This window comes from Chionomys nivalis, chromosome 7 (genome assembly GCF_950005125.1).
Source record: "Chionomys nivalis chromosome 7, mChiNiv1.1, whole genome shotgun sequence".
Taxonomy (NCBI): domain Eukaryota; kingdom Metazoa; phylum Chordata; class Mammalia; order Rodentia; family Cricetidae; genus Chionomys; species Chionomys nivalis.
In genome coordinates, this window is record NC_080092.1 from 90,223,414 (window position 1) to 90,246,782 (window position 23,369).

A 23,369-nucleotide genomic window follows, 5' to 3' on the forward strand; every position below is an offset into this window, starting at 1 on the left:
ATTTTTGGTGTGTTTTCACGCTTACCACTATTTTTTTATTTTTGGTTTTTTTTTGAGACAGGGTTTCTCTGTGACTTTGGAGCCTGTCCTGTAACTAGCTCTGTAGACCAGGCTGGTCTCGAACTCACAGAGATCCACCTGCCTCTGCCTCCCGAGTGCTGGGATTAAAGGCGTGCACCACCATCGCCCGACGCTTACCACTATTTAAAAGGTCCTTAAGGATAGTGCTCATGTGTTGGCTCATGTTCCCGAGTGTGAGAAACCGTAGCTTCCTGTGAAAGTGTAGAGTAGGCAGATGCAGTATTAAAGGACCAACAGTGTAAACTGATGCATCTTGACCACACAAGGTGAGATTCTGTAGTACTGAGCTGGCGAATTTGACTGGAGAGTCCTGGGAGCCGAACTTGGCATTTCTCCTAGGGACAGTAATAATCTGCCAGTTCAGCGGCCAGGGGTTTCCTAGAACTGAATTGCTGCATACGAGAGAGTTGGCTTATCTTGAGGTCTAAATTATCTGGTTTTTGAGAATGCTGTGGCATATCCCTCCAAACTGGTTTCTACCAGTTCATACAACATACAGCCTTCGTCTGTTTCATTTGCTTGACAGTGGTAACATGGAAAGTTTTCACACAGACCCAGAATACTTTTTCGTGGGAAGTTGAGCAATGATTGGGCATGAGCAAGCCATAAGAACTTGATACCTCTGAGAATGGAATGCTTTTGTTTTCTGGCATTTTTGGAAAATGCTGGTCTTAAGGGTTTTTTTTTTTTTGTTGTTGTTAGAAAGATTGAATTTTAAAAGTAAAAGTCTATGTAGTTATTCAGCATTATTTAACAGATTATAATCAAATTCAGTTACTTGTGTTTTGAAAAGTAGAGCAGAAATTTTCTAGAATGTTCAGAAACTAGTCTACGTCAAGTGAGGTTGTGTTGAGACGGGCTGCAGCTCACCTGACTGGTGGAAAGTCTCAGCCCTTTCTTCTTTGAACATAAGGACTCCCCCCCCCACCCCCATTCTTCAGTGACTCCCTAGTGCTTCCCCGTGGGGAGAGCAGAAACGCTGACGATTGGAAGTGGTGCTCATGAAAGAGCCTCCCTGGATGGGAGTCTTCAGCACCAAGTGTTCTCTGTTAAAGAGCTGAGTTTTGCCTGTTTTTCTTTCCATAGCCCAGACCAGCTTTCTCAACTTTACACTTTTGTCCCAGTCCCTCAAGGGCTAGGATTTGCTCGCATGAGTCACAATACCCAGCGTAATTTTTCTTTACAGCTAACAAATTTAACTTCACAACTTTCCAAAACCACAAAATGATATGATTTTAATCTTTTGGGAGCCTTAGTTCTCTTCCTTGCACCTTGGAGGCAGGGAGTTGTGCACATTCAGGAAGATTGCAAACCTGTGTGTCAATTTTCAGGCTGGTAACGTGTCTGGGGCATGGCAAGACTTCAGGACGAACAGAGGCAAGGTTATTGGGCAAACTGGATTTAGGGATTGTGCACCCATAATGTGGGGTGCTGGGATGAGTCAGAACCATCCACTGCAAGACAAGCACGGTGACTCATGCCTGTCACCCAGGCACTTGGGAGGTAGAGGGGAAGATCAAGAATTCCGGCAAGTCGGGACTACATGAGCCCTCAAGTCAGAAGACCAAAACAGTGCCACCCTTGTCGTTTGTCCTGTCTTTGGACATTTGTAGAGGTCTGACCATTTCTAGTTCTTGACTTTGCTGCTCTTTGGGCTGTCTCTTCCTTCTTCGCTCATACTTTTTGCTCCTCTGGCCTTTATCAGAAGATAAAGTGACTGCTGAAGCTATTTATTTTGACTCGGCTCTTCACACACATGATCTGAACTTGCTGCTAGTTTCTCCTGGGTGTCGACCATTAGTTTTGACTTAACCGTGTTATTTTCTCACTCAGCCTAGGCTAGCCTTGAACTCACTGTGTAGCTGAGGATGTCTGAATTTCTGGTCCTCCTGAGTGCTGGCATTGCGAGCATTGCCAGCCTGCTTGGTTTTATGTGGTGCTGGGGGGATGGGAGGGTCAAACCCAGGGCTCTGCATCTGCTAAGCAAGCACTAGGCCGGTTGTGAGCCACACAGCTCCTTAGTTGCCAGTACTCTCCAGACTGAAGTGCCCCTTTTCTGAGCAAACTTACCTTTGGTTAGTATTTCCCAGAAGTTACTGGAGAGTGACTTGGTGGGGATTATTGTATTTAAATAGTGTTAGGGACTGGAATGTCAGTGGAAAGGGTGATTTTTTATTTTTGCATCAACTTAAGATTTATAGGTTTTAGGTTTGTTTGGGAGATGAGTTTTTTAAAATGTGGAACAGGGAGTATACTGTACCTGCATATACAGTAAGGACTTGGAGGAAGCCACTTGTCCACTTGATGTCCCTTTATTTGACAATGGTAGAGTAAAAACTTCCTGGGAACAGGGCCTCCACACCTTCCAAGCCTGGCCCAGACCCAGGTTTCACAGTGTGCTCAGAAGACAGTCCACAGCCTTGACGGAGCCAGAGCTTGCTAGGAAGACAGAGCCCCAGCCAGTGCACTGTAAAAGCAGTGACCTCCATCCAAGGGTAAAGATAAGGCTTGGTGGATCCCACTTGCTCTTTCAAAGCATCCCTGCCTCTTCCTTGAGCTCATGACTTGGTCTGCAGCACCCCAGGGTGGAATGGGGCAGCTGGGGCCCACACACCATCATCCGTCGCTGGCTCCAATTGTGTGTCTTGAGGTTTCACCCTTATAGCTAGCCGTTAGCTTGTCAGATTAGCCTGGCCAGAGTCTGGGGCTGACTGCTGTGTTCGGCCATCAGCTACGACCCTCTGTTCCCCGTGGGCCTCTATGCAGTCCTCTACTGTCTTCAGGATGATTTGGAGTCTGCGGTCCAGGGCCAGGAGGTGGGGTTCTGTGAGGACAGGGGCAAGCTGGTCTTCTAGGAGTGACTCCCGCATCACGTCACTGAGTCTGTAGTCAGCCTGAGCCAGCAGCTGAAGGTGCAGAAGTGTTTTCTTTTTTATCCTGGTGAGACAAAGCCAGTGGGACCAGGTCAGCAAATTAGGGAGAGTAGCTTGGTCTGCACTTGCCCAGCCCCCACAAACAGCTGTTGCAGCTTGTATTCTTGGAGATATTATTTCTAGGCAAACACATTTCAGTGAAAGCCACATAGAAGAAGAATTAGCAGTAGGGCCCAGCAGCCTTCGTCCAATAGTCTTTAGTCAGGAGTTGCCAAGCTGTTAGCACTCTGTCACATCTTTGTGTGTGCGCGCATGCGTGTGTGCATGTGCGTGTAAGTCAGAGGGCAACTTCGACTTGGTTCTTTCTACCATGTGGGTCCTGCAGATCAACTCTGGTCCCTTTACCCACTGAACTGAAAACTCTAGTAATTGTAATGCCATCCATGGTGATGCTAAGCCATGTGTAATTACTCCGACGGTGACAACAGAGTCAAATGAAGTGGCACTTGAGTTTGTTTTTTTCTTTAATTTTTTTTTTTAAGATTTAAAGCCGATGGAAGAAGCTTCCAGTAGGTGAATGAAATTGTTGTCTAAAAATCTAACCTCCACTTGCCAACTTCAGAATGTGTCTCCTGTGTCAGATTCTAAAACCGTAGGAATGACAAGCCACTAGGTCCATTTTGACTTTAGAGTTTTGATTTCTTTTAGACTCAGGCAAGCAGAATAACTGGCTGATTTTGGAAGCAAACAACCGCTCATCCTTTCCAGGGGGAGAGATGCTTAAATTAACCCAAGGTGTTGATTTGGATTACGCATGTGCCAAGGGAACCAATGGGATGGTTTTGTTAGGTTGGAGTCACACCTTTATAATTAGCTCTAGCCAAGAGGGACCTACTGTCACCAGCCTGGCTAAAATGCCAAAGATACAGAAGTAGATGTCCTTTGGAGAAGGGGATGGAATTGCAGTCTGACCCAGCTTACCAGACTTCGGTCAGGGTTTTGCTTAGATGGTGATGAAATAGCAATATTTCAGAGCCTACATGAGGACCAGGAAAAGTGAAGGGCTGATTATTAATATCAAAGAGCGAAAGTGGATCATTATCAGGGTGGGCCAAAGATTAAAGTTGGCAACTTTAAAAGATCAGACCTAAACTCGGTTTCTGCTAAAGCAGATTTTGCTGGGGAAAGTCGTACTGTGGGAAGCAAGGCAGCTGACATCATTCTGCCCATAATGTCTTTGACCAGGGAAATCCGATGAAGGCTTTCCGGCTAGGCTCCAAGCAGTATGAAATGCCTGAATTGCCGCCTGCCCTTGGTATGTCATAGAATAAACACTTACATGCAACACTGAGAGAGAGGGGCGAGGATGGAGATTTCGTCCTGGGAATGTCGTCCAAACCTAGGAGAAGAAACGGGCTTCAGCAAGCCTGGAGTCTTTAACACTCTGGATACTCTCTTCCCTCACACTTTATTGAATTATTTGGGGTAAGGTGCCAGACATCATGGCAGCTGTGTCAACAGCTCCCTCCTCAGGTCACAAGAGCCTCTGAAGTTACAACCAAGCTCCGCCTGCCTCTGCAGGCCAGCGGCTGAGGCTGAAGCTGTCTGCTTATAGGAAAGTAAAGGCTAGTGAATCAGGGACTCTCAGCCTGGTTCACTGACGGGCCCCAGAGTGCTCTTAAACTGGAGGCTCAGTGGTACTTAGCAAAGCGCAGGCCCTCCTCAGGGCCTCCAGTGTCCGAGCGGCTGCAGGAAGCATGGCTGGACGTGGGCACAGGCACTTACCCTCTGGCATTATCAAGATGAATAAGGTACCCGTCATCTCCAAACTTGGTGAACATCTCATAATGGTGGCGGTCCATGTTTCCTGCAATGGAGGGGAGAGATCAGAGCAAGGGTTTGAAGGCCACAGGTCTGAAGGATCCTGACCTAGCTTCCGGGAGTGAAACACAGGAGACTGAGTATTGATCACTATCAGCATTTCCGAGCTTTTTACTCTACCCCTCCCCCAGCCTCAGCCTGGCAGCCTAGTGAGCAGCACTGTGCCACTGTGCCTCTTGTACATGTCAATGTTGGGTTTTCTCAGCCCAGACATCCTCAAACATGCATCATCCTTCCCTGGTCACAGCGGGACTAGATGGTAGAATTACTGGTTTGTGGAGCCAAGGCTTCACTTTGGCCCTCCCAATGCTATATACTTATTTCTCACCTTCATGCTGGCTTCCTCTCCCTAGTGAAGAGAACATCCAGCTTCCGGTCTGATGCCCATTGGGCCTTATGGCAGGGTGGTGCATCTGTCTCACCAATGGCAACCCCTTCAATACCTGTGCCACCCAAGCCCTCTTCCAAGAAACCAGGGCATGTTAACTTTGTTTCCTTGGACTTCACCCCCCCCCCCGAGTATATGGGAGATACAGGGCTCTTCACCCCTCCTGATTCAGGCTGTGACTTTGCCCAGGTCTCCCAGAATCCTCGGCAAAGCACAGACAGTGCAGTTCTGCCAGGTGCCCTGCGTGGGGTACCTACCAATCAGGAAGTCAAAGATGGCCATGTCGATGATGCCGAGGAGCCTGTTGCTGCTATTGTACGGGTAGATCTGCTTTACTGTGTCACAGTAGAGGGGGTTGAGCTCCCACCTGAGGGGGAGAAGAAGTCCTGGGGCTGGAAAAGCCAAGATGCCAGGATGTTGGGGCCCTCTCCACACGATCCCCACATTCCCGAATCCATCCTCCCCCAAGCTTGCCCTGGGCTAGTGACCTCAAGATGCTAGGTGATAGCTGGCTCTCTTCAGGAGGACTCTGGGGAAGGGAGGCTGCAGATTCCACATGATGGGAAGGCAGGCATCACACTGGGTTGCTCTTTGTCTTGGTCCTCTAGAGCTCCTACACCACCCATGAACCCCCACAGACTGGCCTCTGCTACATGCCCTGCCTTCACACAGCCTCACAAAGTCCTGTCTGTCAGAAATTCTGTTATCTTTTCTTCCCATCAGAACTGTGGTGATTTGCCAATGGACCTGTTTGTTAAGCTCGCTTCTTTGGTGTGTCTGCTGTGCAGATATGCTGGGCCCTGGGCATACAGCCAGTGGGTCTTGCTCGGCGTTTCACTCCCTCAGCTCTGTGTGCTTCTTTATTGAGGTGCATGTGGTATGCACACATGCTCATGTGTGTATGTGCACATGTGTGTGGGGCCTGAAGTTGATGTCCAGTGTCTTCCTCCATCTCTCCCCACTTTATTTATTGAAGTGATGTCTTTGCTGAACCCAGAACTTGCCACTTCTCACTGGTCTATCTAGCCACTTTGTGGTGGGGAGCCAGTGTCTCTGTCTCTCGTATGCTCAGATGACAGGTAGCTGCCATCCCTGCCTGGCTTTAAGTGGGAATCTGAACTCTGGTCTCCATGCTTGCATGGCAAGCACTACCCACTGAGCATCGCCCCAGCCTCCTATGCGGTTCTTTGCTATAGAATAAGCACTTTACAGCCCGATACATGAACTGCAGGAAGTGACCATCTAATCTGTTGGCCCTAGGATCAATAAGAGGATCGGGGCAGCTGTTAGTGGTTGTTGTGGCCACTCCGAAGATCAGGACCACTGGGCCCTGGTGCTGTGGTCAGGAAGCCAACTCACTCCTCTTTTCCCGACAGTGAGTAGGAGCGTATCCAGGGGTTGGGCACAGACAGCCTGGGGGCCAGGTTGAGGGACGGCAGGAAGGCAGAGAGGGAGCCCTCCAGCAGGTGTGGGTTGCCGCAGACCGCGTACTCAGTCTTGCACATGTACGGACACTTGGCGAAGAAGCACACGTTGTTAGCTGGAAGCAGAGGGAGGAGAGAGAAGTAAAGTGGGGGCTTAGAGCTATGTCATCTTCTGCCCTAAGAAACCCCTTCGGAGTAGGATGGGGGTTTTTGAACTCCCAGCTCGGGAAAAGGCTGTTGGGCCTAGAACATGCTACTAAACAGAACATTTTGGGTACCAAGTTTCAAATGTCTCAGAGCATCCTATCGTGTGGTGAACATTCTTTGGAAGGCTAGACGGATAATCTCTGGTTCCCGGGAGGCCAGCATTGTGGGGATGGGTCAGCATCTCACACACCTTTTCACTGTCCATAGTTTATCTGGTGTTATGTTTAAGCAGGCATGGGTAGAAGTGTTGGGTGGCAGCAACCTCCCACCCCAACAATGCTTGTGTTAATAGCAGAACTCAAACCACCACTGAACCTAACAGCGGACATGATGCCTCTGGCTGATACTGCACCTGGAGAGACAAAGAAAACACTCTGCAGGATTTCGTTCTTGGTGACCTCTAGGATTTCCTTGGTGACATTCACTAGCCTCCCCACTGTTGGCGGCACCCGTCGGAAGTCCAGAATCCTGAAAGAGAAGGAGCCTTGTTCAGATTTGAGGGCCAGTCAGGGGCTGGGGAAGAGCCCTGTACCTGTGCCAAAGCATGCTAGGACCTGGCTTGTGTGTCTGAATATAGCAGTGGCGTAGCAGCTCATGATGTTTCTGCTGCATGGACCCGATCAAGTCCAGGGCAGATCCCACCCCGAATGTTATGCAGGAAGGGTCCTTCTTCCATTGAGCTCCCAGGTTTGTGTCCTGGTCAGTATTTCTCAGACTTGAATGTGCATGCTAGTCACTTGAGGATCTGGACCAAATACGTGTTCTGATTTTATGGTAAATAGGATTGCATTTCTCATCTCCAGATCAGGAAGTAGGACAGAAGGTGATGTCATCGCTACCATGGCAATGTGACTGTCTTCTGAATTGTTTCATTTTTCCAGGCATAGCAGTGTATACCTGTAGTCCCAACATTTGGGAAGCTGAGACTGGAGAGTCAGGTGTTCAAATCTAGCCTCAGCTATGGAGTGAAGTAGAGGCCAAGCTGGGCTACATAACAGTCCATCTCAGCAAAACAAACAAAACGATTAATAAAAAATATAAAGATAAAATAAAAACATGCATAAATTGTTCATTACATTTAGAGGCCTTACGTGTTTAACCTAATGGGGTTGGAAGGAGAAATTGAAGGCGCTACACCTGAGGTAGAAGAGATGAAAAGCCAGAAGGAGCAAGTATTGTCGAGTTCTTCCCAGAGGTCTGGGTAGCACCCCTCCCCGGGTGGGGGGGACTGGCCCTTGCAGTCAGTGTCATCTCCAGGGGCCGCACCTACCTGTCCAGGTGGAAAGCTGCGACCTCAGCGTTGTGTCTCTGAAAGTCTATGAAATAGAAGAAGTTCTCGGGCGTCTCCTCCTCTCTTTGCTGTCTGGAAGGAAGGAAGGAATCATGTGCTGGACTCAGCCTTCCATAGGAAGCCCGAGGAGAGAGCCTCTCTGATGCTTTTCATGTGGGTGTAGACGGTGGACCCACAAATTAGGACGGGGCCTCTCCCTTCCTGAGTGGGGAGGAGACATGTAACGTAGGAAAAGGCAGGCTTTTTATAGGCACTGTCATTGCGAAGTTTCCTACTTAAGAAGCTTTGGGAGATAGCGACTGATTTTGCCCAAAAACCAAGGGAAGAAAGCCAAGCACTCTTGTGCAGGTGTTAGCCCGAGAACGCAGGTTATTAAAAGTGGTGGTGGGGGATCTAGATGCCCAAGTTTGAGAAAAGGTGAGGTGTGAGCCAGAACCTGGCCATAGAAAGTGCTAGAGAAGGAATTCAGTCTGATTGTGAACTGGGACTGGAAAGATATGGATCTGAGGGAGAAATACAGGTGACAGAGCTCTTAGAAACTCAGGTGGGGCTTGAGAATGGGCCCAGCCAGAGGACTGAGGGATGCTGACGGAGATGAAATTGATCTGGTTCCGGTTCCAAGTCGCTAGCGGATTCCTGAAGAGCGCCACCTTGAGGAGTGTGCTGGGAGGTGTGGTTAGCTGTGGTTAGGAGATGTTAGGAAAGTGCTTCTGGCATCCTGGGCCAACTTCCGGCCTCCATGCTGACTTCACTTTCACACTAATAAATGATAAGGATGACGATCTTCGAATAATTTTATAGTACAGCGTGTCAACCTGCTCCAAGGACTGGGAAAGCAAAGGTAAGCATAAACAGGCGTAGAGCCACAAACAACCACGCAATCAGCCAGCTTCCCCAAGCCAAATAGTAAGGCACACTGCCAGAAGAGAGCCCAAGTCAATCCTGAAACCCCGCAGTGAGGCTGCTGGGAGTGGATCCTAGAGATGCAGCCAGGTCTAGCATAGCCCTCACATCTAGGCTGAGGGCCTTGCAGGATGCTGCGTCCTCCTGTAAGAATATAAAATTTCTCAGATTTTACATGTGGAATATGATGGATTTAAAATTGGAAGGTGGCTGGGTGGTGGGAGGTCACACCTTAGCCTGGTCTACAGAGTGAATTCCAGGACAGCCAGGGGTACACACAGAAATGCCTCCCTCTTTCTCTCTTGCATATTCTCACACACACACACACACACACACACACACACACACACACACACACACACACCACATTATTTTTACTTAACATCAATGGCTCTTCTATTGTGAGCACTAAGGGATGTGCGTCTCATGTCCAATATGTTGCACATTTTACACGTTAGAGGAGCACCTTGGAGTCAATGAGATGACCCAGTTGGTAAGGGCGCTTGCCACCTAGCCTGATGACCTGAGTCCTCTCCTGGGTACCACATAGTGCAAGCCCACTGGACTCTGAGGGAGTGGGACTGAGACATTGCAGCTGTTCAAAGTCCCAAAGGGAATCCAACTCGCAGCTCACTGACTGCAACCCTGTACTTAAAGAGGTGCTTTTGTCCCCTAAGTCAGAAGGCTGAGACATACTCAGAGCTCAGGTCTCTAGGCTCCACCACCACAGCCTGTGACTGGGCTGTTCAGTAGGCTTCTCCTCGGTCACTGCAAAATGTGGATCTAAGTTAACATGAATAAACAGCACGAGAAGGCAGAAGACTCTGGAGGAACACTTGACTCGAGCAACGGAACCCTTTATGGGGACATTCTTTCCTATTTAAGTCATCCACAAGAGAACATTCTACTGGACCAAGGCATCACACTCTACTCCAGGAAACCCAGGCCTCTGGCCCGCAGACCCACTGGGGGCTGGTAGTGTACACATACACACAGACACGGACAGACAGACACCCACCCACCCACACATGCTCACACACACCCACACATGTGAATGCATGCCCATACCAAAGTCTGCCATCATTTCACTCATGAACATGTACTATAAAGCCCGAAAACATGGAAAGTGTTGTTAGGAATACAATAGATTAGAGTATACATGGACAGGACTTCATAGCAACCTTCCTCATTGTTTTCAGTCAAAGCAAGTATTGTGTGAAGGAAACTTTGTGATGTCAAAGAGAGGGTGATTGTTGGTCCTGGGCAAGGCTGAGCATTCATTATTGGAGCGAGCCAGCTCAGCAGCCTAGCTGCTTGGCTGTAATTCTTAGGCCTGCTATGTGCAGCGTGGAGTCTGGGAGAAGCTGACTTCTCACGGGCTTGGTATGTTCACCTCAGGGTGGACATTATAGTAACACTTGAGTCACAAGGTTCATGAGACTATTGATGTCCAAACCCACAATTCATGTGGTGTGTGAAGTGTCGATGTTACCCAACTCGACAATAAGAGTTACTATTATTGTTTTAATTATTACCGCTGTCATCAACAGTTCTACATGTGGGGCAGACATGGATGAGGATACTGGGTTACCTTTACTACCTCTAGAGTTGCCACTGGGGGCATGGCCGTGAGGAAGGCTTCACTTACCTCATGGGTTTGAACATGGCTTTCCCGAAGTCCGAGAACCTCAGAACCAGCTTCAGGTGGACCCCACTGGGTTTCACAACTACGAGGGGTAAAGGGTGGTGTCTAAGTTCAGGGCTGAGGCACCACTCATAAACTCAGTCCTTTTCTGTTACTGAAGAAGACCCCAAAAGCAACCTGCTTTATGAAGATTTAGGGGCAAACCCCACTCTGTCTGGCTGTGTTCAGAAGACTCAGTACAGTTATTCTGTCAGTTTGGGAAGAGGACAGATATTTGGGGAACAGGATTGCCCGTGTATATGCACTGAAGCTCCCCATAGGTTGTTTTCCTAAAAGGACCAGGCTTCTCTTTCCATTCCAGTTGTGATCTTAAGATTTCCTGCTATGGGGCTGGAGAGATGGCTCAGCGGTTAACAGCATTGCCTGCTCTTCCAAAGGTCCTGAGTTCAATTCCCAGCAACCACATGGTGGCTCACAACCATCTGTAATGAGGTCTGGTGCCCTCTTCTGGACTTCAGGCATACACGCAGAAAGAATATTGTATACATAGTAAATAAGTAAATATTTTTTTAAAAAAAGATTTCCTGCTATGTTGTCTTTGAATTAGATGTCTGTGTCCATAATGACTTCCCATTTAAGATTCTTTAAGACTGTAAAATTCTTGTTTTTATCAAATTTGGTTTGTGATGCTTGGATCAAACCCAGGAGCGTTTGCTTCCGGTTTTTTTTTTTGGTTTTTTCGAGACAGGGTTTCTCTGTGGTTTTGGAGCCTGTCCTGGAACTAGCTCTTGTAGACCAGGCTGGTCTCGAACTCACAGAGATCCGCCTGCCTCTGCCTCCCAAGTGCTGGGATTAAAGGCGTGCGCCACCACCGCCCGGCTGCTTCCGGTTTTAAAAGAGTATTTTTGAGAATGCCATGTATGGACCTGAGAATTCATGACTTTGAAGATTTATCATGACACCTATGCCTCTTGTTAACCTGTCATTCTTCCCTTCCCTTTCCTTCCTCTCCTCCCTTCTCCTTCCTACTCTTCTTGCCTTTTCATCTCTTTTCTGTACCCTCCTTTCTTCATTTCCTGCCTTTCCCTCCCCCCCCTTCCTCCCTCTCCTCTCCTTCCTCCACCTTGAGACAGGGTCACACTGTGTATAGCACAGGTTGGCCTTGAACTTTTTACGTAGTGCAGTTTGACCTTGGACTCAAGATTCTCCTGCTTAAGCTTGTCAAGTTCCAGGTTTGTGTCATCTCAAGGCGTGTGTCATCTCATGCATATGTGGAGATGTGTGTTCAGCACACATAATGGAGAGGGCTGGGGGCAGCTTGCAGGCTTCACTGTTCAGATCTACCTGAGACAGGTTTGCAGTACCCTCAGGGCAGCCCCGATACCTTTTTCTCCTGGCTTTCCCATTCTGTCTGACATTTTCCCCAGTAAGTTTCAACCTTGGTTGCATGAGAATCAGCTGGGATATTTTAAAAAACATTGCCATGGGCTTCCCTCTCCGCAGCCGAGCCCAGACGTCCGGAGGCAGAGCCAGACAATAGCTCATTCTAAAGCCCTCAGGGGTAAGAGGCAGCACCAGGAACCACTGTCCTGTATAAGTGCCTCTTGGATCTGAAATCCTATTCCAATCCCCAGCTATTCTGTCAACAATCAGATTCTGATGGAGAGAGTCAGAGCAGAGATGGAGATTCTGTGTTTCTGACAAGCTCTCTAATGATGCTGATGGTACTCTGGCCTGCATCACATTTGACCACTTTGATGCTCCCCAGAGTTTCTAAGATGCCTTTTACTGTGGGCGGCTGAGGGGGGGGAGTGTTGAGTTCTCAGAGACTGGGCAGGGAGAGCCCCCATTGGAAGCTGAAGGTTGGGTCAGGTCACTTACTTTGTGAGCAGTCACAGGCCCCCAACAAGGCCTTTTCATCCTGGCTGTAATCTGTGAAGGAGAAGAAGGGCAATGAGCGATTCCGGCAGTGTTCCCAACAAAGAGAGGCTCCCAGCTCTGACCCCGTTCCACAGGAGGAGGGACTGATGTAAGCTTGGGAATCTCAGGCATGAGGACCCAGAAGGCTACAGTGTCTTCCTGCTCCTGCCCAGACTCCATTCTTTCTAGCCCTTCCCTGTATACTCCAGCCATTCTTGGTCTATTTCAGTGTCTGCTAATAACTTCCCAAGTCACTTGTCCGGTCATAGGTGCTTGAAAGCACAAACTTGGGGTGCGTGGGCCTCTGTTTGAATCCTAGCTCCGGCACTGGCTTTGCCCAGCTTGCCTAACCCTATTTGTAAATGGTGGTGATGTTTATACCAGATGGGTATAAGAAAGAACGCATCACCTGGTGCAAAGGATGTACTCAGTAAACAATGACATCACTTTCCATGAAGAGTACAGAGCATCTAAGTCTCTGTTGTGTCTTAGGTTTCTCTCTGTGATGAGATTAATGCTGTAAGATCTCCTTCAAATGGAACGCAATGCTTCTTATTAATCTTGTATAATCATATAGTGGTGGCAACCCTTGACTAGTTCCCGGAGCCTGGCCTGAGAAGGCTCAGTTCAGCCTCTGGGAGAAAGACAGTTCCTCCGGGCTAACCCCATGAACCTCACCAGCGCTGATGGTAGGGAAGTGTCTCATGTCATGGAGGAGCTTGCTGATGACAGGGCTGGACCTAGAGTATAGGCCGTGGCTGTTGATCCCCAAGTGGAATTGCACCCAGCTGGCCTCTGGCCGGAACTGCAGCGGGGGATCCAAGGAGGTGAGGTTGAATTGCTCTTTGTATATCTTGTGGCGCCTGGAAGAGCCAGAAGAGTGATTGGGTGGTTAAATTGGTGGAATAAGAATGCAAAGAACCAGGGAAGCACTTTGTCTGGATACTCCGTTTATGCTTTCACGTATTCAACAAGCATTTGAGCATCTACTACTGGCTTTTAGGATATCACAGGGATCAAACAAACCCTGTTTCCTTCTTGCCCTCAGAGAGCTTCCAGTCTTAACAAGAAACAGCCAAGTTACACGGTTATGCATAGACACAAATACTGGATTATGAACTGTCATGGATCCTGTGAAAAAGAAGGCAGACGGCTAGGAGTAGAAGTAGGCGTGTCCTATACTTTGGGACCCTTGCTGCACTTTGCCAATAAGAAGTCTTATTTTTTTTTGGGCTGGAGAGATGGCTCAGTGGTTAAGAGCATTGCCTGCTCTTCCAAAGGTCCTGAGTTCAATTCCTGGCAACCACATGGTGGCTCACAACCATCTGTAATGAGGTCTGGTGCCCTCTTCTGGCCTGCAGACATACACACAGATAGAATATTGTATATATAATAAATAAATATTTAAAAAAAAGAAGTCTTATTTTTTATATCTCACATTATTTTATATCCCAAGGTGCAGGGAGGTAGTGGAGAGAAGGCGACCGGTGAGGAGAAAGGGAATGGAGGGTGTGGGTCCTGACATCGAGGAAAAGGATGAACCGCTGTTCACTGACTGACCTTACAATAGATTTTCCTGTAAGGATAAATGTTGGTGGAGCGGCGGGCTGCGTCCCCGGCACCCGGCCGCCCGCATGGCTTTACCCGAAATAATTACACGGAAACTATATTCTTTTAAACACTGCCTGGCCCATTAGTTCCAGCCTCTTATTGGCTAGCTCTTACATTTTGATCTAACCCATTTCTAATATTCTGTGTAGCACCATGAGCTGGCTTACCAGGAAAGATCTTAACCTGCGTCTGTCTGGAGTGAGAGAATCATGGCGACTCACTGACTCCGCTTCTTTCTCCCAGCATTCTATTCTGTCTACTCCGCCTACCTGATTTTCTGTCCTATTAAAGGGGCCAAGGCAGTTTCTTTATTACTTAACCAATGAAACAACAGATAGAAAGATGACCCACCTCCATCAGATAAAAGCAGAAACTTACAAGGCATTGACAGTTTCAGAGAGTCCCACTTGGGAGGCAAGCAGTATGCCTAGGAAGTAATTAAGGAACTATAGAACAACTCACTGTCAAACTCCAGTACCTTAGGGGCTAATACTCCTACTTATGAATGAATTCTGAGTGTGCAAATAGTTAAGACATGGCAATGTGCACTGTTCCTCTCCACCTCTGCCCATCTATGGTGAACACCAGCTCACAAGGTGGATGGACTTAGCAGTTTATGGTTTCTGTTAGTTTAGAGAACGTGGGCTGAGGACATTTCCTCTCCTTAAAAAGGTCATTTTATCTGCAGACAGTGAGCTACTTTTGATTGGGTAACAGAGCGTTAAAAATTTTCTTTAAATTTCTTTCTTCTTTTTTTTTTAGAATGTTGTACATGAGTACAAAGTGTTTTCATCATATCCACCTCTTCTTCCCCACTCCAACTCCTCCTCCCCCAACACCCCATTTACAAATTCATGGCATCTTCCTCTATATTACACACACACACACACACACACACACACACACCCTACTGAGTATATTTAGTCTGTGCCTATGTACTTTGCTGTGGGACTGACCATGTGGGCATGGTCAACCTGCATTCTACAGGTTTGTTCCAAAATAAAACTTGTTCCCCCTTCCTCAGAAGACATCCACCAATGTGGGGGTGTGGTCTTGTGGTATAGGAGGTTCTTCTGTTCATGTGTTGCTTTTATTGGTTAATGAATAAAGAAACTGCTTTGGGCCTGATAGGGCAGAACTTAGGTAGGCGAAGAAAGACAGAACTGAATGTTGGGAAGAAGGGCAGAGGAAGGGAAGCCATGGATCCTCTGCTGGAGATGGGCACCAGTTAGAATCTCTGGTAAGTCACTGCTACATGGTGATATACTGATTAATGGAGATGGGTTAAACTAATATGTAAGAGTTAGCCAATAAGAAGTTAGAGCTAATGGCCAAGCAGTGTTTTAATTAATATGGTTTCTGTGTGGTTATTTTGGGTGTAAGCTAGCTGGGTGGCTGGGACAAACAAGCGGCCTGCTCCCACCAACAGCCTTGAGAGCCCTTCCCTCATCCATGATGCCGTGTTGATTGGTATGATCTTATGTGGGTCTTGTTCGGGTCACTGTACTGTTGAGAGTTCATGGTTGCAGCACAGAAGACACTGTTTCACATCAGTCCGTTTGGTCCTCTGGCTCTTATGATTTCTCTGCTCTTTCTTCCTCAGCGTTCTCGGGGACCTCGCCCTTTCTTGAAGTACATGTTAGAATCCATCTTGGGCTAAGTGCGAAAACAAAGCTCAATGATTTGTGGAGCATGGGTGAATTCCTGAGGAAATCTGTATTGTTGACATGGGTATGGTCATGCCAACAACCCCAGTGCCTCAACCCCATGAGAGTGGCAAACCCTTCCTCAGGGGAGTCCCAGAGAAATGAGAAACCCTTCCTCCGGTCCAAGTTTGAATGTTTATGAATGTTTGATCAGTGTGTGCAAAAACTTTCACTCTCAACCTTCTCCTCCAGGATGACCGCAACCTGAACCCGAGACTGCTCTCCTACTAAGCTACCCGACCTTGCTAACCAAATGTGTTGCATTTCCTGGTTGCACAGTAGAACCCTCCATCAGTGTGAGCGTAGCCTGCCTGATCCAGCTTTCTCTGTGTGTATTTCTTTACTATCAGTTGTTTCTTCATTCCCACGTTGCCCCTGCCTGGTTATTTTATTATTATTAATTATTATATCTTATGTTCATGAAAGTGATTTCCCTTCGTGTTGAAGAAGCCCTGAGGAGGCAATGACAAATTCAGTTTCTATCAGGCTTTTAAGAGGTTGGCTGTAGATGACCCTGGAAATCTGGGACATGATTAGGCTGTTCATCTGGGCATGCTGTCACCTAGGACCCAGCCTTTCAGCATCTGACCTTGGTTCTTCCCAAAGTCGACGATGAGTGACATGGTTTCCAAATTGTTGTTGGATGAAGACTTCCTTAGTCTTTGGGGAAGTTCTTTTTTTTTTTTTTTTTTTTTGGTTTTTCAAGACAGGGTTTCTCTGTGGTTTTGGAGCCTGTCCTGGAACTAGCTCTGTAGACCAGGCTGGTCTCGAACTCACAGAGATCCGCCTGCCTCTGCCTCCCAAGTGCTGGGATTAAAGGCGTGCGCCACCACCGCCCGGCTTTCTTAACACTTGGCATTGAATAGCCACTCTGACCCCTTTGGGCCTCTGCCACCTTTTGTTCTTGACATTTGAATTCACTGTTTGGTCTTTTGAGAGCTGCTTTTCCATCTAGGGCTAAGTCAGGCTGCCTGCTTAGCTAGGTTCTGAGTCTTGAAGTAATGCCATCTTATCAAGACCAGGTTTGTAAATTTCACTGACCTTCCTACCACAAGTCTGTTGGATCAATCTTGTTCCTTGTGTTTTGTTTTAGCTGGCATTTATGATTCTGTGTTGTCTCCAGACATAGACTGACAGACCTCTGTTTTGCCTATACTTTATCCTTCTTCTTATCCTTGGTTTTAGCTCTCTTTTCCAGAGTCTCATCCCAATGGTCACCCCTCAAAGCTCTGCTGGCCGGATACTTGTGCCTTCGAATAATCTACCATTTTTTCGTTCTATCTACATTCCATGTTTTCTGTTTTTTCAAACTTGATTGTGAAAATAGGTAACTGGAAAAGAGGATGTGGTGAAGCTGATTTTCGACTGTAACATTTCCCATCATGATGGAGAACAAGAAGAAAATACTGGAGGCTTTGTACCAAAGAAACAGCTGAAAAAGAAGTAGTACTGTCATCGTCAAACAATGACCTCATGGTTGAAAAGAACTCAAGGGAATGCTGGAGATGTAGCTCTCAGTGCATGGAGTAAGCATGCGTGAAGGCCTGGGTTTGATCATTAGCACAACATAAATTGGGTGTGAAACATGGGCTCGAAATTCCAGAACTCAGGAGGAAGGGGCAGGAGGATCCGAAGTTCAAAGTCATACTCAGCTGCATAATAAGTTCAAAGTCAGCCTGAGCTATGCCATTTTTTAAAAAGGAAGGATAAAATGTGTGTATGTGGGTGCTTGGGAGATGTTTCAGTGGTTAAAACACTTGCTGAACAAGCAAGATGGCCAGAGTTTGGATCCCTAGAACCTGTATAAACACTGGGTGGGTATGGTAGCTGTTCCATAATTCAGACCTTGGAAGGAAGAAACAGGGATCCCTGAGAAGCAAGCCAGCCAGGTAGACTAACTATGTGAGTGAGCTCTGGGTTTAATTGAGAGATCCTGTCTCGATGAATAGGTAGAGAATGATCAAGGAAGATGCCTGAACTCAACCATGGGCCTCTACATGTGCATGTAAAAACAAAGAAGAAGGAGAAAGAGTGGGGGTAAAGGTGAAGGGGAGGGGGAGAGGAGGCAAGGGGAACAGAAGAAGACACAGAGAAGAATCCAACTTTCTTCTTCTTGTCATTCTTAAGTTGTTACCTCTTCAGTCTGGAGCAGTGCCAAGGAGAGCATCATGCCACAAGCAGAGGAACTCAAACAATCTGTTCACCTCCCTTAGCAAGGAGCCAAAAATCTTCTTATTCCTTCCCTAATGAGTTTTATTTTAGGCTCCTGGAGTTAGGCAAAGAAGAGAAGTATCACTGCACATTCCTTTCTTACATTATAGCCTTTAAAATATTAAAAAATAGTTATTGTGTGATCTTGGCACCATCCCATGTTCATGTTTAGTTTTCCTTTCTCCCCCATGACTTTGCCAAGGCCAGAGGTTGCATCCATCTGTGATCTTAATTATTATGGTGGACAAAATGTTTCTGCACCCCCCTCCAGTTCATACGCTGAAATCCTGGCCTCCTAAGTGATGCTATTAGAAGGAGGAACCTGTGGAAATGTTTGGATCCAGAAAGCAGAGACCTCCTAAATCAGATCAGTGTCTCTTGAAGATCCACAGAGACACAGTCTCTTTTGAGGTGTGAAATGATACCAAGAAACTAACTGACTACGGACCAGGAATAGGGACATTTTGGATGTTGCATGGACTGGCATGCTGATTTTGGAAGTTCCAGGCTTCAGAACGGTGGGAAGTACATTTCTCTTATTTATGAGCCACCCAGTCTATGGTGTTTTGTTACAGTGGTTTAAATGGATTGAGACAGTTATGTTTACACATTCTCTCCTATTTCTGACCCCCAGAATGAAATTTGAGACCTCAGCTCTAGGTTGCCCAAGGAAGGGGAGAACGGGGACCAGGCACTGCCCTCAGTATAGGCATGTCCCTTAGATTACTTTAACCAAAGGCAGAACACATTTTGAAAAAGCAGATCTCACAGTGCTAAGAAAATATGAGCATGTTTTCATAGATAGAATTCTAAAGTTGGCCTCACACATTCCATGATCTCATTCCCAGACCTGGTCTAAGATCCCTGCTTGTCATCATGGTCATGCTAGTATGATACAGCTGAATGGAACAAGATTATTAAGCTCTGTCTGACCCCTCCCCGCCGTCATGACCACGCTAGTGTTCCACGGTACAGTTGGATGGAACAGGGTCACTAAGCTCTATCTGCTATGACCTTTAGAAGCAGAGGTCTTCTCTGACTGGCAGCAAACATTCTGGTAGCATAGAAAAGGCAGGAAGAACACAAAGCATTAGGAAGAACCAAACCATGGTGGTCGGCTCTGAAGGTGGAGTGGGTCAAGTCTAAGGACCACCAAGTTGTCACTAAGGGCTGAGACTGCTTCCTGGCTGAGGGCCAGGTGGGGAACTCAGCCTACCAATATTTGGAAGGGACTCCAAAGGGGGCCCCTTAGCTCCAGATAGACAGTCCACACCTTGGTTTTAATCTTATGCGAGAACAAGTCCACGCGTGTCCTCGTAAGACTTCTGACCTTCAGAACAAACTGGGTACTGTTTTGGTCTCTAAGTTGAAGGGAGTTTATATAAAGGAGTAGAAGATGGTACATGCTCTGTTCACAAAGCAGAAAGGCCACACACTAGTGATTTAAGCCTATGTTTTTATCTAGTTTTAAAATATATCCTATAATCCCAGCACCCAGCAGGCAGCTTTCGGTGAGTTCAGGGCCAGCCTGGTCTACGCAGTGAGTTACAAGACAACTAGGACTACATATTGAGATCCTGTCTCAAAAAACCAAACCAAACCAAAGCAAAAATATGCCTGAAATTCCTTTCTCTTCCCTCCCTTGGATCCTTCCTCCCTTTCTCCCTATCTATCATGTATGTATGTATGTATGTATGTATGTATGTATCATTTATTGTGTATGTATATATCTATCTATGTATATGTATATGTGTGTGTATGTATGTATGTATGTATCTATCTATCTATCTATCTATCTATCTATCTATCTATCTATCTATCTATCTATCTACTATCTATCCATCCATCTATCTATCATATCAAGGCTGGCCCTGCATTTGAAGTTCTGCTTCAGCCTCTGGAGCACTGAGACTGTGAGATTATAGGTATGTACCACCATACCTGGTCTAATATTTTTCTTAAATTAGACAACTTAATTCATGTTTCAGACTATTACTTTGTCCCTCCAGTGGTTAACCAACTTCTGGATGGATATTTTTCTTTGAGTTCTCTGGGGTCACTGGGCAGGAGACATATACACTTTGTAACAGTCACAGAGAGAGGGCCAACTGATTCAAATGCCTGAAGCAACTGTCTACTCAGGAGCAAAGAGTGCTCAGGCTGGGCAGGCAGCATAGCCGAGCAAAGAATGCAGGCTGAAGGCAGCAAGGAGCAATGAGGAGTTTGTCAAATGCAAGAGCAGACTTGCAGGTAAAGGGAACGGCCGCTTTCGCTTTTCGCTCACTGTTGTTTGAACCAACACCACTCATTCCCCAAATGTCTGCTGAGAGCTAGATATCGATCTGTATTTTAGAACTAGAGCTGTATACAAAAGAAAGTGGTTTTCGTTGTCTCAAAAAGCATTTTCCGGGCAAATAATTTATTCCGAGTTTTCAAAAGGAAGCTGGAAATCCAGATTGTTATTCCAATTAAGCATCTCCTTTTATAAAGAATAAAAAAATGTTGGTTCAAATTAAACACTGTCTCACGCGAGGCCAAACGAGTTCACGGTCGTTGTGAGTTTGCTGCTGTACTGGAGAAGAAGCATTATCAATGTTAAAGCCCCACTCACTGCCCCCCTGATACGACACCCTGAGCAAAGTATACAAAAGATTAGACAAGACAATGACACACTCTTATTATTTAAGACATTAGATCCAGGAGCAGAAAAAAACCAGTGGCTGAATCTTCTTTTCCACAAGAGTAAGCCCCTGGTTGGCCTTGATCTTGGGGTGGAGGGAGGGAACCCAGGCTGGGGAGGGCTCTGAAGTTTAGAACCAAGCCTGTGAGTCACTTCTCTTCCCCCTCCCCAACAAAGGATCAATGCGTACTATTTTTATAATTACTGAAAACGACCAACATTACATTTTTCTAGACATAGCATTTTATAAAAATCAAGGGAAAGGGCAAATGGTTGACCAGGTCTTTAGCCAACTTCTCCCTTATTAACATTTTATTTTTAGGGGAAAATAAAGAAAACAAAACAAACCCCCAAATCTGGCAGGCTCAAGTTCCCAGGGCTCTTTGGAGGCTACAGCTGTGTGATTGCTAGACTCTCCTGGGAGTCTTCTGGAAGGAGTAGGAAGTCTTGGGCCAAGTCAGTCACCCTGAACCAGAACAACACAGAACACGGAGGAGGAGAAACGGTTTTTTTCTGGCCCAGCTGAGTTTGGGGATGAGGTGACATTTTCTCAAGCGATGTCAAATCGATTGCAGCCGCAGCCACGGCTGGGGACGCAGCATCCAAACTGAAACACCCGTGAGTGGCAAACCGGGTACAACGTCAGTCAGTACTGTCATTGGCACAGTTTCCTCTCAGGTGGGGACACATGCATCTCTGATTGGTTCTGCTGGCCTTACCAGAGCCAGAGTCCCACTCTTCCTGGGACAGTGGTGTGAAGGAAGATGAGAGGGTGGAGCTGTGAATGTCCTCCTCTGTGTGTCTTTTTAGTGGTCGAAGTAAAACTGCAAAGACGGATCTATTTCTTGCGACTTAACTGGAGCACTCTGAGTAGACAGTAGTGGGTGGGGTGGGGTGGGGGGGTGAGGTAGAGTGGGTTGGGGGAAGGTGGGATGCAGGGGTTGGCTCAGACACAAACTTGGAGTTAGCTATGAACTCAGCCACAGCTGGAGCATTTACACCATGGCCATTGGCAAATGTTGCAGCTTAGAGCCTTTTTACCCTCAGAAAAGTTGGCTGCCCAGATCTAGCCCATCTGATGGTGGCTGTGGGTTTACAAAATAAAAATGTTTAAACACTCAGTCCTTTTGCTTCTGCCATCCTGCCTGTCAGGCTTGAGGGAGACAGCAGGTTTCCAACAGAGTGTCTCAATAGGACTGTAGCTGGGGGTGAGGTCATCAAGGTCACCAGATAAGACAGAGGACAGGACTTGGGGAAAAATGACAAAGCTGGCCTTGGCAGTTCTGATGGACACCCATGAAACCTTCCCAAGGAATACACTCAAGGCAAGGCTATCCTTGAACTTATTCGTGTATCTAATTCATGTACTTGCAACAGACTAAACTGTGGATAAGGATGGCTTCTAAAAAGAGCCTCCACCTAGTCTAGGAAGGGACCACCACAGAGCACCTTCAGACAAGGAGCTATCCATGAGGTAGCTGTGGACGATGCAGACTGTCAGGTAACTGTGTCTCTTGACGGTCAGAATATCCCAGCATGACTCAACATCCTTGAGGCTGCAGTTAGCTTGATCCCGCTTTATCAGAAACTAAGGCACCAGGGCTCCTCCTATACCTGCATAGTAGTGAGGTCTGCATCCTCAGAGACGTGATGACAATATAACATCCTTGCTTTGTGGTTTTGAACAGGAAGAAATATCCTAAAAGGGAGATCTGGTCCATCATGATTTGGGGAAAAAAATCATGCTGTTTAAGCAGGCATGAGGTTAGACACACAGCAGAGAAGCAGCCACCTGATGAGAGGGGGTGCTTTGGAGGAAGGGTAAGGAAGCCAGAAGTATCAGAAGAAGCAGACTTAGGTTCCGGTTAGCCTTTGAAAGAACATCACTATATTTTAAATGGATATATGAAAATCGGTTTATATAATGTGAAGATCTGTGTGACAGGGTGAGCTATCATGACAGTACCCCAGTTTTTTTTTTAAATATTTATTTATTTATTTATTATGAGTACAATATTCTGTCTGTGTATATGCCTGCAGGCCAGAAGAGGGCACCAGACCTCATTACAGATGGTTGTGAGCCACCATGTGGTTGCTGGGAATTGAACTCAGGACCTTTGGAAGAGCAGGCAATGCTCTTAACCACTGAGCCATCTCTCCAGCCCCAGTACCCCAGTTTTAAAACTAACTTTAGTTCAAAGAAAAAGAAAAAGCACACAGCATGAAATTGAAGCACTAAGTATCAAACGCTCTATACATGGCTGTTGCTCCCATCAGTAAAATACCTTATTTTCAAGTCATGTGACCTTGAGTTGTAAAAGCCACTCTCCACTCCTTTCTCCAGGCAGAGAAGAAGTTCCTTTGGTAAATGTTCCCTAAAAAGCACAGCATCTCTTTTGGGTAAAAAGCACTATAAAATGTTGAATGTTGGATTCTTTTTTTTTTTTTTTTAACTTATTTAGTTTTGAATAGAAACTATGTTTAAATAACTCAAAACTTTAAATTTCAGGCATCTTCTTGTTCCCTGGAGGCAAAGGATGTTGCCAGT

At 46.7% G+C, this 23,369-nt stretch overlaps 1 protein-coding gene across 2 annotated transcripts in view; it reads right to left on the reverse strand.

Annotated features, from left to right (window-relative positions):
* Positions 1–2,340: 2,340 nt before the first annotated feature.
* The window catches only part of Fam20a (FAM20A golgi associated secretory pathway pseudokinase), a 53,465-nt gene continuing 32,436 nt past the window's right edge, over positions 2,341–23,369 (reverse strand). The window contains exons 2-11 of one of the 2 annotated variants that reach the window (XM_057775143.1): positions 13,292–13,476; positions 12,575–12,625; positions 10,697–10,775; positions 8,125–8,217; positions 7,207–7,322; positions 6,583–6,763; positions 5,481–5,590; positions 4,740–4,821; positions 4,294–4,353; positions 2,341–3,018 (exon numbers count right to left, since the gene is read on the reverse strand). In XM_057775143.1, the coding sequence (XP_057631126.1) occupies positions 2,754–3,018; positions 4,294–4,353; positions 4,740–4,821; positions 5,481–5,590; positions 6,583–6,763; positions 7,207–7,322; positions 8,125–8,217; positions 10,697–10,775; positions 12,575–12,625; positions 13,292–13,476 (1,222 nt within the window). In that variant the 3' untranslated portion in view covers positions 2,341–2,753. Of the gene's footprint in view, positions 3,019–3,910; positions 3,991–4,293; positions 4,354–4,739; positions 4,822–5,480; positions 5,591–6,582; positions 6,764–7,206; positions 7,323–8,124; positions 8,218–10,696; positions 10,776–12,574; positions 12,626–13,291; positions 13,477–23,369 lie in introns of those variants that run through there. The other variant, XM_057775144.1, reaches the window with a different exon arrangement.